We start from the raw sequence: 14,602 nt of genomic DNA, 5'->3' as shown, positions 1-14,602 counted from the left end.
ATACCACTCTATACTATTCTATTTACATATTTAACACCTAAAATTTTAGTATTACATACATACCACCCATAGTTCATTTTTATATCAAATATGAGTGGTAGAAATTAAATATATAAGTGGTAGGAAGGAAATATGAGTGACATATTTGATATTAAAATAGTATAGGACGGTATGTATGTAATATTAATGTTTTTGGTGTTAGATATATAAATATGATGTTATAAAGTGGCATGTATGTAAATTTTCCAAAAAAGAATACTATCTCAAATAAAGTGTGAGCTATATGCTTGATTTCTGCATATTTATATTTAACACACAATTAACTGATATAGTCCAAGACAATTTAGCCCTCATTTCATAATGATTGTAAATAGTCTTAAAAAAATTTGATATTTATAAGAAAAGTGATCGATCAAGTAGTTTTACGTACTTTTGTTAGCTCTTTTTATTATTATTATTATTTCATATTATACGTTTATTTTTTTCATAAAGTTACAATATGATGGCAAACTATTTGATTTTTTTTTTTTTTTTTTGAGAAATTGATTTATCCAAGTGGCTGAGGGTTGTGTGTTGTTAATTCAATTCTTTAAAAGTAACATTAATTTTTTTTCCCCATCAAATAATTTTAAATTTTGAAATAAAAATTATTTTAAAAAGGGAGATTTACATACATACCACCCTATAATACTATATTTACATATTTAACACTTAAAACTTTAATATTACATACATACTACCCTTAGTTCATTTTCATATCAAATATGAGTGGTATAAATGAAATATATGAGTGGTAGGAAGGAAGTATGAGTGGCATATTTGATATTAAAATAATATAGAGTGATATGCATGTAATATTAAAGTTTTAGATGTTAGATATATAAATAGGATGATATAAAATGGTATGTATGTAAATTTCCCATTAAAAAATTACACACATTTTGTTTCCTATCCCCAACAACCACTCCTCCAAAGCAGTAAAAGACTCCATTAGTCAGAGTCAGAAATTCATATTATTATTTATTTGACCATTTACTTCTCTCCCACTTTAATTACTCCCAATAATTTTATTTTATTTACTTTAAAAACATTTTAAGAGAATTTTCAATAGAGATTAGAGAGTGTACTTTCTTATATGCCTGGTAGTATAAATACAAGCTAAAGAGAATGCTTTTGACAACAGAGCAAATGCTTCTAGCTGCTCTCTCATCCTCTTCTTCCTCTGAGTTCTCTGGCATTTCAATTCTTTCAAAAAGCCTCTGCTAAGTTCTCCACAGAAAATTTAAAAAAAAAACGATATAAGTTCGTATAGTTTTTTAAGTTTGAACAGAAATGGAAGAAATCTATATGTCAGGAAGCATGAGAAGATCGAAGTCTATATGGAGAGGAGCTGAGGATCAGATCTTCTCAAGGTCATTTGATGAGAGGAATGAGATAGATGATGAGGAGGCTTTGGTTTGGGCTGCACTAGAGAAGCTTCCTACTTATGACCGTGTGAGGAAGGGAGTTCTCTCCTTGGCTGACGGAGACCTTAGGGAGATTGATGTAAAGAGTCTGGGCTTACAGGAGAGAAGAACCTTGCTGGAGAGACTGGTTAAAGTTGCGGAGGAAGACCATGAGAGGTTTCTTCTTAAGCTCAAGAATCGCATTGATAGGTAAGCGATTTTTTTTACTAGTAAGCAGTTTGTTTACTCTGCAAATTCAATTTTAAATCCTTTTTAGTTCATGTTTTTTTTTTTCTTTTAAGTGGTGTAGAAGACGAAGACCTTTTTGTTTTTAGGTTTAGGTGAATTCTATTTCTCTGTTTTTGTTTTTGTTTTTGAAAATAAAACAATTCTTAAGTGTTTTTTTTTTAAATTGTTTTTTTTATTTTTTGCAGAGTTGGGATTGATTTCCCGACGGTAGAGATGCGTTTCGAGGACCTTACTATTGAAGCAGAAGCTTATGTGGGCAGCAGAAGCTTGCCTTCCTTTTTCAACGCAATCATGAACAACTTGGAGGTATAGGAAGGGGCAACTAATTAGCTTCTTTCAGACTGTTTTACTTACTTTTATGCAAAGTGGAGGCATTCATATCTTGCTGATCGATGCAGGCCATTGCCAATTATCTTCATATAACTCCAAGCAAGAAGAGACCGTTCACGATCCTTCATAATATCAATGGAATCATCAAGCCACGAAGGATGACTCTATTGCTTGGGCCTCCAGGTTCAGGGAAGACATCAATGCTATTGGCTTTGGCAGGGAAACTAAGCTCTGATCTTAAGGTAGTAAAGTTTAAATTTTACCATTTCAAATTTGGCCCACCAACTGACCTGATTTATAACTGATGCGAGCTGTAACATAATAATAAAGGTTTCAGGTAAAGTGACTTATAACGGTCATGGAATGGATGAATTTGTTCCCCAACGTACTGCAGCTTATATAAGTCAGCATGATCTACACATGGGAGAGATGACAGTAAGAGAGACCCTAATGTTCTCTGCAAGATGTCAAGGAGTTGGTTGTCGATATGGTAATTTCTTCATCAAACAGTTCTTAAAAGAAGAACAATTCTGAAACAAATAATTTATTGTTCATTTCTGTGGCCAAATTACAGATATGTTGACTGAACTTTCAAGAAGGGAAAAGGCAGCAAATATCAAACCTGATCCTGATATTGATGTCTTCATGAAGGTTAGATAATCAATTTTATATTTGGGGTATATGAATCAACAACTTATATATAAATTTTGAACTCCTACAGGCAAGATCAATGGAAGGAAAGGAAACTGGAGTAAACACTGATTACATAATGAAGGTAACAACTGTTATTTGATTATATTTAGCAGAAACAAATCAAACATACATAAAAAGTAATCATCTTCATCTTCCTTTGTTTTGTTTTGTTTTTTTATAACAGATTTTGGGATTGGATATTTGTGCTGATACAATGATAGGAGATGAAATGTTAAGAGGTATTTCTGGAGGTCAAAAAAGGCGTGTCACCACAGGTGAAACAACTAATTTTATCAGTTCTTGTTGTTGAAGTTATGAGTGAAAAATTAGCTAATCAAAAATTATTTTTATATAGGCGAGATGATTGTTGGGCCAGCACAGGCATTACTCATGGACGAAATATCAAATGGCTTGGACAGCTCTACAACTTTTCAGATAATAAAATCACTCAAGCAAATCACTCAGATTCTTGGTGGAACAACAATCATCTCTCTGCTTCAACCTGCACCAGAAACCTACGAGCTCTTTGATGATATCATCCTCTTATCAGATGGGTTAATTGTGTATCAAGGTCCTCGAAGGCATGTGCTTGAATTCTTCCATTTCATGGGCTTCAGTTGTCCTGAGAGGAAGGGTGTTGCTGATTTCCTACAAGAAGTAAGCTTCATGAATAATTTTTATATTGCAAATTAAAAAAAAAAGAAGAAGAAATTATAGAGTATAAAAGCTAATTGTATCGATTAATTATATTAGGTGACATCAAAGAAAGATCAACAACAGTATTGGGTGCATCATGATAAACCATACAGATTTATATCTGTTACCGAATTTGCAGAAGCATTTCAGTCATTCCATGTCGGAAAAGAGCTAACAAAAGAGCTATCTATTTCATTTGATAAAAGCAAGAGTCACCCTGCTGCTTTAACCACCTCAAAATATGGTGTTAGTACAATGGAACTATTGAAGGCTTGTGCTGAGAGAGAACTACTACTACTGAAAAGGAATTCTTTTGTTTATGCATTTCGATCAGCTAAGGTTTGTGAACGTATGAAAATTAGTATTAATAAATTATTCATGCTAAAAGCATTTAATCTTTCATCTTTCCAATTTTCTTACCTTTCAGGTGTTGGTCATGACATTAATGATGATGACTGTCTTTCTGAGGACTAAAATGCATCGCCGAACAATAACTGATGGAATTATTTTTTTGGGAGCGCTTTTCTTTGTAATTATTAATATAATGTTCAATGGATTCTCGGAACTTTCGATGACCATTGCTAAGCTGCCCGTCTTCTTCAAGCAAAGAGATTCTCTCTTTTATCCTGCGTGGACTTATGCAATACCAACATGGATTGTGAAGATTCCGTTTTCAGTCATAGAAGTTACTATCTTAGTAATGATCAGTTACTATGTAGTTGGCTACGATCCAAATATTGAAAGGTTAGATTTGCTTGAACCTCTATGTTTCAAACATTAGAAATGAAATAACTGTCTTCATTTTAACGTCCGTTCATGTTTATAGGTTCATCAAACAATATGTTGTGCTTCTTCTGGTCAATCAGATGGCTGCGGGGAAATTTCGTTTTGTTGGTGCAATTGGGAGAAACATGTTTATGGCAGCAGCACTATCATTCTACATGTTGTTTGTTTTTCTTGTTTTGGGTGGATTCATCATTGCACATGGTTATCTCTCTAGACTTGGCTTGTTTTTATTTGTATTGCAACATAAATTTAATAATTTCACCTTTTTTGGGCAGGTGATATTAAGAAATTTTGGATTTGGGGCTATTGGATGTCACCACTGATGTACTCCCAAACAGCAGTTTCAGTAAATGAATTCCTTGGAAACAGTTGGAGTCATGTAATATAGTATTCTCATTGATTTAGAAAATTAAAAATTTTTCATGTTGTATGTAGAGAGAGAGAGAGATCATATTCATTTGCTTGTGGTGATTTTTTTTCTCACAGAAACTACCTGGATCAAATGAGACACTTGGAGTAGCTGTCCTGAAGTCTCGAGGAATGTTTACAGAGGCAAAATGGTATTGGATTGGTGTAGTTGCTTTGCTTGGATATGTGTTCATATTCAACTTTCTTTTTGCAGTATCTCTAAGCTATCTCAAACGTGAGAGTTCTTATGCTTACAAAATCCTTTTTTTAGCATCTACGTATTAAGTTCATAAACTAAACTTCTTATTTGCAATTCTATAGCAATTAAAAAAGGCCAACCAGCACTATCTGAAGAGGCCGTGAATGAAAGGCAAATGAATATAATAAAAAAGCCCCATCATTCATCATTTGAACGAGAAAGCTCTACTCATCAATCTGGTTCAAGAAGTAAGTATATTTCCGCTTTCAATTTGTATGTTGGCTTATCTTGGAAAATACTAAAGATAATGGCTATCTTCATTTTTTTTTTTTTTTTATAATGGCTATCTTCATATGTGCAGACAATTCTACAAAGTTCTCAACACTTGATTCTAATCCAGCCGAGTTAAATACAAGGAAACAAATGGCTCTTCCATTTCTCCCACTTTCTCTCACATTTGACAACATAAAATATTCAGTAGATATGCCACAAGTAATCATATTTATTTTTGAATGATATCTTTATTATGCATGTAAGATTTGCGCAAGTCTGTCAAATTTCGTCAATAATTCTAATAGAGATTTTTTTTTTCAGGAAATGAAAGCAGATGGTGCTGAAGATAGACTGATGCTTTTAAAGGGTGTGAGTGGTTGCTTTAGACCCGGAGTTCTTACAGCTCTAATGGGTGTTAGCGGAGCAGGAAAGACTACTCTTATGGACGTACTTGCAGGAAGAAAAACTGGAGGATATATAGAGGGAAATATTACCATATCTGGATATCCCAAGAATCAGGAAACTTTTGCTCGTGTGTCAGGATATTGTGAACAAAATGACATCCACTCCCCTCATGTGACAGTTCATGAATCTCTTGTTTATTCTGCATGGCTTAGACTTCCTGTTGAAGTTGATTCTGCAGTTAGAGAAGTAGGTTGCGTATATATGAATTCATTATGACTTATATATTTGTTGACATCCTCATGATTCTAAATTTACACGATCATAAAAAAATTGATTTGCAGATGTTCATTGAAGAGGTTATGGAGCTTGTAGAGATGACTTCATTAAGGGGAGCACTGGTTGGTTTGCCTGGTGTAAATGGTTTGTCGACCGAGCAACGCAAGCGACTAACCATTGCTGTTGAGCTTATAGCTAACCCTTCCATCATTTTTATGGATGAGCCCACCTCCGGGCTTGATGCAAGGGCAGCTGCGATTGTAATGAGAGCAGTCAGAAACACGGTCGATACCGGAAGAACAGTGGTGTGCACAATTCACCAACCAAGCATTGACATTTTTGAAGCTTTTGATGAGGTGAGAAATTTTTAGATGAACACACATTTATATAACATATTTAGTTTATCATAGTCTAATGCATTTCAATAAAAAACATATTTAATTGCAGCTCTTCCTGATGAAGAGAGGAGGAGAAGAGATATATGTGGGACCATTGGGACATAATTCTTTCCACCTCATAAAGTATTTTGAGGTAGTTCAAGCCACATATCTTATAATAAAATCAAGATAGGAAAGTAGTATTGTTGATGGCAAACTTTATTAATGATGGTTCTTTATTTAGGGGATCCAAGGAGTAAGTAAGATTAGAGATGGCCATAATCCAGCAACATGGATGCTGGAAGTAACCACCCCAGCACAAGAAAATCTTTTGGGAATCAGCTTCACTGAAGTATACAAGAACTCTGAATTATATCAGTAAGTGAATAAGCTCATTGCTTTTAAATTTTACTCTTTAAGAATATGATACTTAACTCAAATATACCACAGGAGAAATAAAGCACTAATAACAGAAAATAGCATTCCACCTCCTGGTTCTCAAGATCTCTACTTTCCAACACAATATTCTCAACCTTTCTTGACCCAATGCTTAGCTTGCCTATGGAAACAACACTTATCATATTGGAGGAACACTTCATATACTGTACTGAGGTTTGTCTTCACTGTGATGATAGCACTGATGCTTGGGACAATTTTTTGGAATCTTGGTGGTAAAAAGTATGTCGTTATTTGTATTAGTATTGCTTCTATGCTCATTATTTTTTTTAATATTGATTGATAAGTAAACATATTGGATGCAGGACGAAACAACAAGACTTGTTCAATGCATTAGGTTCAATGTATAGTGCTGTTTTGTTCATTGGAATATCATATTCGAATGGGGTTGCGCAAGTCTGTCAAATTTCGTCAATAATTCTAATAGAGATTTTTTTTTTCAGGAAATGAAAGCAGATGGTGCTGAAGATAGACTGATGCTTTTAAAGGGTGTGAGTGGTTGCTTTAGACCAGGAGTTCTTACAGCTCTAATGGGTGTTAGCGGAGCAGGAAAGACTACTCTTATGGACGTACTTGCAGGAAGAAAAACTGGAGGATATATAGAGGGAAATATTACCATATCTGGATATCCCAAGAAACAGGAAACTTTTGCTCGTGTGTCAGGATATTGTGAACAAAATGACATCCACTCCCCTCATGTGACAGTTCATGAATCTCTTGTTTATTCTGCATGGCTTAGACTTCCTGTTGAAGTTGATTCTGCAGTTAGAGAAGTAGGTTGCGTATATATGAATTCATTATGACTTATATATTTGTTGACATCCTCATGATTCTAAATTTACACGATCATAAAAAAATTGATTTGCAGATGTTCATTGAAGAGGTTATGGAGCTTGTAGAGATGACTTCATTAAGGGGAGCACTGGTTGGTTTGCCTGGTGTAAATGGTTTGTCGACCGAGCAACGCAAGCGACTAACCATTGCTGTTGAGCTTATTGCTAACCCTTCCATTATTTTTATGGATGAGCCCACCTCCGGGCTTGATGCAAGGGCAGCTGCGATTGTAATGAGAGCAGTTAGAAATACGGTTGATACCGGAAGAACAGTGGTGTGCACAATTCACCAACCAAGCATTGACATTTTTGAAGCTTTTGATGAGGTGAGAAATTTTTAGATGAACACACATTTATATAACATATTTAGTTTGTCATAGTTTAATGCATTTCAATAAAAAACATATTTGATTGCAGCTCTTCCTGATGAAGAGAGGAGGAGAAGAGATATATGTGGGACCATTAGGACATAACTCTTTCCATCTCATAAAGTATTTTGAGGTAGTTCAAGACACATATCTTATATTAAAATCAAGATAGGAAAGAGTAGTATTGTTGATGGTAAATTTTATTAATGATGGCTCTTTATTTAGGGGATCCAAAGAGTAAGTAAGATTAAAGATGGCCATAATCCAGCAACATGGATGCTGGAAGTAACCACCCCAGCACAAGAAAATCTATTGGGAATCAGCTTCACTGAAGTATACAAGAACTCTGAATTATATCAGTAAGTGAATAACCTCATTGCTTTTAAATTTTACTCTTTAAGAATATGATACTTAACTCAAATATACCACAGGAGAAATAAAGCAATAATAACAGAAAATAGCATTCCACCTCCTGGTTCTCAAGATCTCTACTTTCCAACACAATATTCTCAACCTTTCTTGACCCAATGCTTAGCTTGCCTATGGAAACAACACTTATCATATTGGAGGAACACTTCATATACTGTACTGAGGTTTGTCTTCACTGTGATGATAGCACTGATGCTTGGGACAATTTTTTGGAATCTTGGTGGTAAAAAGTATGTCGTTATTTGTATTAGTATTGCTTCTATGCTCATTATTTTTTTTAATATTGATTGATAAGTAAACATATTGGATGCAGGACGAAACAACAAGACTTGTTCAATGCATTAGGTTCAATGTATAGTGCTGTTTTGTTCATTGGAATATCATATTCGAATGGGGTGCAGCCAGTTGTTGCTATTGAGCGTACAGTTTTTTACAGAGAAAGAGCAGCAGGAATGTACTCAGCTATCCCTTATGCTTTTGGACAGGTAATGAGTAGTACATTATCAATCATATATGGGATTTTTACAAACATAATACTTAAAACTATTAAAAATACATATTTAACACCTAAACTTCTATATTTGCTAATATACCACCAAAAACCCCTCTTTTAATCAATTCTAATATTCCGTTTAAACCTTCAGTCAAAAATCAATATCAACGACTGTCTTCCCAGTCAATGGCATCCTTCACATTGAATACAAGTATCTCATAGCTTCAATGGAGTAGTAGAATAGAAGGAAAGGGGGATTTTAGGTGGTATATTAGTAAATATAGAAGTTTAGGTGTTAAATATGTATTTTTTCAATAGTTTTAGGTGTTATGTTGTAAAAATCTCATATCTATATAGTCTTTTCTTGTGCTCATAAAGTTTATTTTGCAATTTTCAGATTGTAATTGAGCAACCATACATCTTGATCCAGTCTATAATATATAGCATTTTAGTATATGCAATGATTGGATTTGAATGGACAGCAGCTAAGTTCTTTTGGTACTTGTTCTTCACATACTTTACACTGCTCTACTTCACATACTATGGAATGTTGGCAGTCAGCTTAACTCCAAGCTTAAACATAGCTTCAATAATAGTTGCTGGATTTTATAGTGTTTGGAACCTTTTTGGAGGATTCATTGTTCCAAGACCAGTGAGTTTGAACTTCTTTGATCTCCCTTAATAATATTTTAATCTTGCAATACATAAATATATATAGTTTAATGCCTCTTTATTCTTATGTAGGCAATACCAATTTGGTGGAGGTGGTACTATTGGGCTTGTCCTGTCTCATGGACTTTATATGGATTGCTTGTTTCTCAATATGGCGATGTCGAAGAAAATCTTGACACAAACCAAACAGTAGCTGAGTTTCTAAGGAGTTACTTTGGATTCAAGCATGATTTTTTGGGAGTGGTTGCATTTATGGTCGTCTTTTTCGCATTTTTCTTCGCTTTTCTATTCGGATTTGCAATCAAGACGCTTAACTTCCAAAGAAGATAGTAGAGTTGGTGAAGAAACAAGAAGTGAATGATGAACAATAATATTTGTATTATTCATACATAGATATCCTTGTATAATCAATTTGCGCAAATAATATACCTAATATTTCATGTTAGGGTTTTGTAGTATTCTGTTCTTTTAGTTAATGGATCACTTCTCTTTTTCCTTATAATCTTAAAGCCACCATTTTTTATTTTTATTTTTGAATGCTAACCGCTTTATCAAAAAGGCGGTAATCCCACAGAGGCAGTCATCTATCTTTTTATATAATAATGAGAAAGACAGTTTGATTTAGTGCAAACCAGAACGTCTTGAAAGGTGAAAGTCAAAAAATACATATAACTTGTGATAGTTAGTAATGTTCATAAGCTTGGTTGGTGAAAATTTATAATACAATTTGGAGCTCCATAGGTCACATTCTCTCTTACCATATTAAGATCAATTATGTTAATATACAATTTAGATAGAAGGCCATGTTCTAGTGATTTATATTGATTATTTCTAATTACCATTAATTAAACATGCATCGAATACATGTTGTTAGTATTTAAAAATAATAATATCATATTAATACCAAAAAAATTATTGAATATTTGTATAACAATTAATACAAAAATTATTAAACCATTTGGAGAGATTTATCATTTATCCCTCAGTGCTAAGCCAAAGGAGTCTTACCATTACATCAAACATTTAAATATAACAAATATTAATTGAGAATTATATATTTGTAGCTATACAAAAGTTTAAAAACTAAGTAAAAATTCATGAAAAAATCAAAGTAAATAAAATAATTGTAAATATTTTTTAGGAAAGCAAAAGACTTAAAAGAAAAGTAAACTATCATTAAGTGATATAAGGCTCTTGCAAGCACTTCTTTTCTTTGTTTGAAATATTAGGCTTTATTTTAGTTTGAATGATCAGAATTTTTCTCTGAAATTAATAACAAGACTTTACTCCTCGTTAAATCCCAATATGTGTAATAATGAAGAATTTGGGCTTATATTTTTAAATGTATGATGGATATTTAATTTTGATTAAGGAGCTGTTTCGATTGACTTATTTACTATTTTGTTTTATAAAAAGTAAATTTTGGGGTTACAGAAATGTTTGCATTCCATGGCTGCTTATAATAACTGATGAACATCTCCCATGTTTCGCAACTTAAATCACAAATTCTTTTTTTAATAAAAATAAATTTCACTCTATCATAGGAGGAAAGAAAACATTAGCAGAAGAACTAAGCAAGCCACCTCTTTGTTCTCAAGATTTATGTTTTCCAACACAAGATTATCAACATTTCTTGACACAATGCTTAGCTTGCTTATGGAAAAAATGCTTATCATAATGGATAAACTCTTCATATATTATTGTATTGAAGCGTGTCTTCATTATGGTAATAGCATTGATGGTTGGGACAATATTTGCGGATCTTGATGGCAAAAGTTATATAAATATTGATCCATGATTAGTTTTATTTGGCTATAAATTTGTCATTATATATTAATTGATGAGAACATTTTTGTGTTATCTCCTCTAAATATCCATAGCGGTTGATTGAAACCAAACAATATCTTAATTTATTAATAGTAAAGTTACCATATCGATTGATCATAACCCTCATAATGTTGGTCACCATGGTTCTCATGGCTCAATACATCATGTGTCCCACTGCACTATGTCATCCCTTGATAGCTCTTACAATTTCAAAAACATTTTCCATCAATAAATAACATAAAGAGAGTATTTATTTTTACTATGTGATCCCTTGATATTGCTACTGTACCCCAAAATTACTTCCGGCATGTATTTGTAAGATGCTGAGGATTTCATTCTAATGTGTCATTCTGACATCACTATTACATTCCAAAATGACCTCCTGCATGCGTTGGCAGGATGCAGAGAGTTTCATTCAAGTTTGTCATTTGACATTACAATCATAATTTAAAATGATCTCTTGCATGCATTGGCATGATGCAGGGGGTTTCATTCAAGCATGTCATTTGACATTGCAATTATATTCCAAGGTATCCTCCCATATGAATTTATGATATGTAGAGGGCTTTGATCATTTCAGCAATATCATGCATACATATAGCAATCATATAAATGCATCATACAAGATGCATTCAACGGTATATAACAAAATGGGCCCCAACGAGCGTATTATAAGTACACACGTGATATTTGAGGATGTCGCGTGGGTTAAGAAATGAATTTAGATTTAAACAAGATCTTTTGTCGGCAAGTATACATAGTTGAGAAGGTTCAATCAATAAAAAATGAAAAAACCTATGAAAACCCCTATGATGGTAGTGTTTAATGTAAATCGCAACCATATGGGTTAAATCTCAAAAATCTATCAAAGGCACAAAGCCGACAATGAGCCCGATCTTCTGTTTTCAAATAGATAGAGTCGATAATGTTCAAACAAATAAAATGAAAATTGCTTATGTATCATGAGGATGGTTATGTTGAATAAAAATTTTAATTGGAGGGGGGGCCCTAAATATTTATGAATGCCTCTCAAACTCTCAAATGCCTATAAAAATTCAAACAAAATTTCAAAAATATCAAAATATAAAATATTTAAAACGAAATAAACCATCAAATACTTAAAGCAAAAATATTCATCCATCTTTCGCAATAGTTTGTCGAGATAGACAAATCTGAAAAACTACTCCAGCTCACAAAGAGCTAATGTCTAGTCGAGAATATCATTAAAATTCATTCTAAATCTCTCTCTTAAAAGTAAGGACGTGACATGTATTCTATAACTGGTGGTTTCGCCGCCAAATGGCACCACACCGTGGATTCCGCCCCCAAATGGCGCCACACCGTGGATTCCGCCCCCAAATGGCGCCATAGGTAAATGGTTATGATCGGGACCCTTTGAATCGACAATTTCTACGCAAAATGGTACCATTATATTACGATCATGGTTAACACTCGTATGTTCTCCAATGACATTAAATCCTTAAAATATGAATTAATATGATATGTTCGATAGGGCACAAAGCCCTCTAGTAGCTAAAATGGATTCAAATTTGTTCCCTTAGACAAATATCCATCTTAAGTCTATTAGGTACCTTGGACGAAGCAACTCATGATTGTTGACAATGATCCTTTTATTAAATTGGGTCGACTACCTCCTCTGATTAAGTAGACCAAGGACTAAGATGGCTAGGGACGACGGATCCATGGGATCTTGATCGGACTCATTATCATTCCCCCACCATCTACTTTAAGTACGAGGTTGTGAAATTTTTAATTTTAAATATTACATTTTTAAATACCAAACTCATGCTACTACTATATACCAGATACTGCATATCTCTATTTATCTATTTGATGAATAACCTTAATCGAAAGATCTCTCTTGTTATTGGGAGGGATATTTAATTATAGGGGCTTGCGCCTATAAGAAACCAGAACTCAAATAATAAGGTCCTCGCAAAATGAGAGTGAAATCTCTGGGCAGTGTCTTATTTCAAACCCAATCCACCTTATGAAAATTTACCTCAAAACTTAATATATTAAAACTCCCTTGAAAGTAGGGGAGGCTTGGGCCAATTTTTTGAAGCCCACAGTAATATCATGCATCTCATTCTTTCATTTAAATTCTTGTTCATGTGCTCAACAATTCCACCAATTGTGATGTTATTTGTCTTTTGTCAGCTGTGCACAAATTATCTAAATACATTAGTATAGTATTCTCCCATCCTATTTGATATGAAACACTTAGGCTTCATTTTGGACGTCTTTCTTATTGCTTCTTAAAACAGCTTTTTAATACAAAAGTTTTAATATTTGTACTAAAAAGTTGTAAAAAAAAGTCGTCCCAAACGAAGTCTTAATCTTTGCACCAAACATTCTTCACCTAATTTTTTAATTTCTTGAAACAAACAAATATGCAAAATTTATATTTTTAAAAATTAATTTAAATCTTCCCGATAAAGTCATCTACAAATGTGATATGGTATAACAAGCCGATGGATACCACACTATGGATGATGTATGAGTCAACATTTGAGTTTACAATTAGTTTCATACTTAATGAATATCCTACTTCATCCAACAATCAAATTGATATATCAAATTTCTCTTAAATACAACAATGTATCTCACATTAGAAAGCTTCCATATAGTTCAACTTGTCATTTTTATACACTAATCTCCTACTCCTATTATACACGTGCCCACATTGCGGGCCAGTGTGGGCACGTGTCCCCAGTGCTCCCACGGTGACTCCGTCGGTGCTCCTATAATGCTAAAAATTATCTCATTAGTGAGATAAGCTCCCATAATTTCTTATAGAGTAATCACATGTAAACACTTTAATGTAAAGTAGAGTAATGAAAAACCTGAATGCAAAATTCATGACTGCAAAAGACTATCAACACTAAGCATTAGCATATTATAGATCTCTTTAGTTGTAGCATTCAGAAATTAATTTGTATGATCTAAAGCCCATACACCCTTTCTTTGACACATCATAAAGAAGCACTGCTAACTCTTTTTATTATCCTTCATCTCCTCTCAAAATTTAGAGCAATGAAACATACTTTATTTATTTTTTATCTCAAAATATCCTGATAGAAAGTAGGTGCACTTTCAACAAAATCAGCGAACCGCAATGAAAAATTAGGAAGAAGAACATCACAGAACTTTTTATTGCGTGAAATCTGAAAGAAAATAACAAGATACAATTCGATCTTCAATTGGAGAGAAAGATCCAACTTTGCCAAATCTCTAGCCGGCGGCTAGAGCCCCACTACTAAGAAACCCTAAATTCGGCCCAAACATCACATAACCCTCACCTTGAGAAAAAACCTACTTAAAGCATACAAAACATTGTCAATACCAAAAATAGCCCTCCCCCCT

At 33.5% G+C, this 14,602-nt stretch overlaps 1 protein-coding gene across 2 annotated transcripts; it reads left to right on the top strand.

The window, feature by feature from the left end:
- Positions 1-1,167: 1,167 nt before the first annotated feature.
- LOC110114932 (ABC transporter G family member 44) lies at positions 1,168-9,887 on the top strand. Of its 2 annotated transcripts, none has more exons than XM_020847988.2 (23): positions 1,168-1,655; positions 1,880-2,000; positions 2,093-2,266; positions 2,355-2,514; positions 2,599-2,675; positions 2,746-2,799; positions 2,902-2,992; positions 3,073-3,374; positions 3,471-3,752; positions 3,841-4,157; positions 4,240-4,400; positions 4,475-4,578; positions 4,686-4,842; positions 4,929-5,054; positions 5,168-5,298; positions 5,401-5,730; positions 5,826-6,116; positions 6,208-6,291; positions 6,382-6,515; positions 6,588-6,815; positions 8,537-8,708; positions 9,114-9,368; positions 9,461-9,887. In XM_020847988.2, exons 1-23 carry the CDS (start codon positions 1,333-1,335, stop codon positions 9,716-9,718), a joined length of 4,332 nt encoding a protein of 1,443 aa, XP_020703647.1. In that variant the 5' UTR covers positions 1,168-1,332; the 3' UTR covers positions 9,719-9,887. The 2 variants fall into 2 exon arrangements, with proteins under 2 accessions (XP_020703647.1, XP_028551888.1); XM_028696055.1 differs by lacking the exons at positions 5,401-5,730; positions 5,826-6,116; positions 6,208-6,291; positions 6,382-6,515; positions 6,588-6,815 and adding exons at positions 7,037-7,366; positions 7,462-7,752; positions 7,844-7,927; positions 8,020-8,153; positions 8,226-8,453 and having other exon boundaries at positions 1,169-1,655.
- Positions 9,888-14,602: the final 4,715 nt, after the last annotated feature.

Source organism: Dendrobium catenatum, unplaced genomic scaffold, assembly GCF_001605985.2.
Source record: "Dendrobium catenatum unplaced genomic scaffold, ASM160598v2 fragScaff_scaffold_716, whole genome shotgun sequence".
Lineage (NCBI taxonomy): Eukaryota > Viridiplantae > Streptophyta > Magnoliopsida > Asparagales > Orchidaceae > Dendrobium > Dendrobium catenatum.
This window is presented reverse-complemented; position numbering and strand designations above follow the sequence as displayed.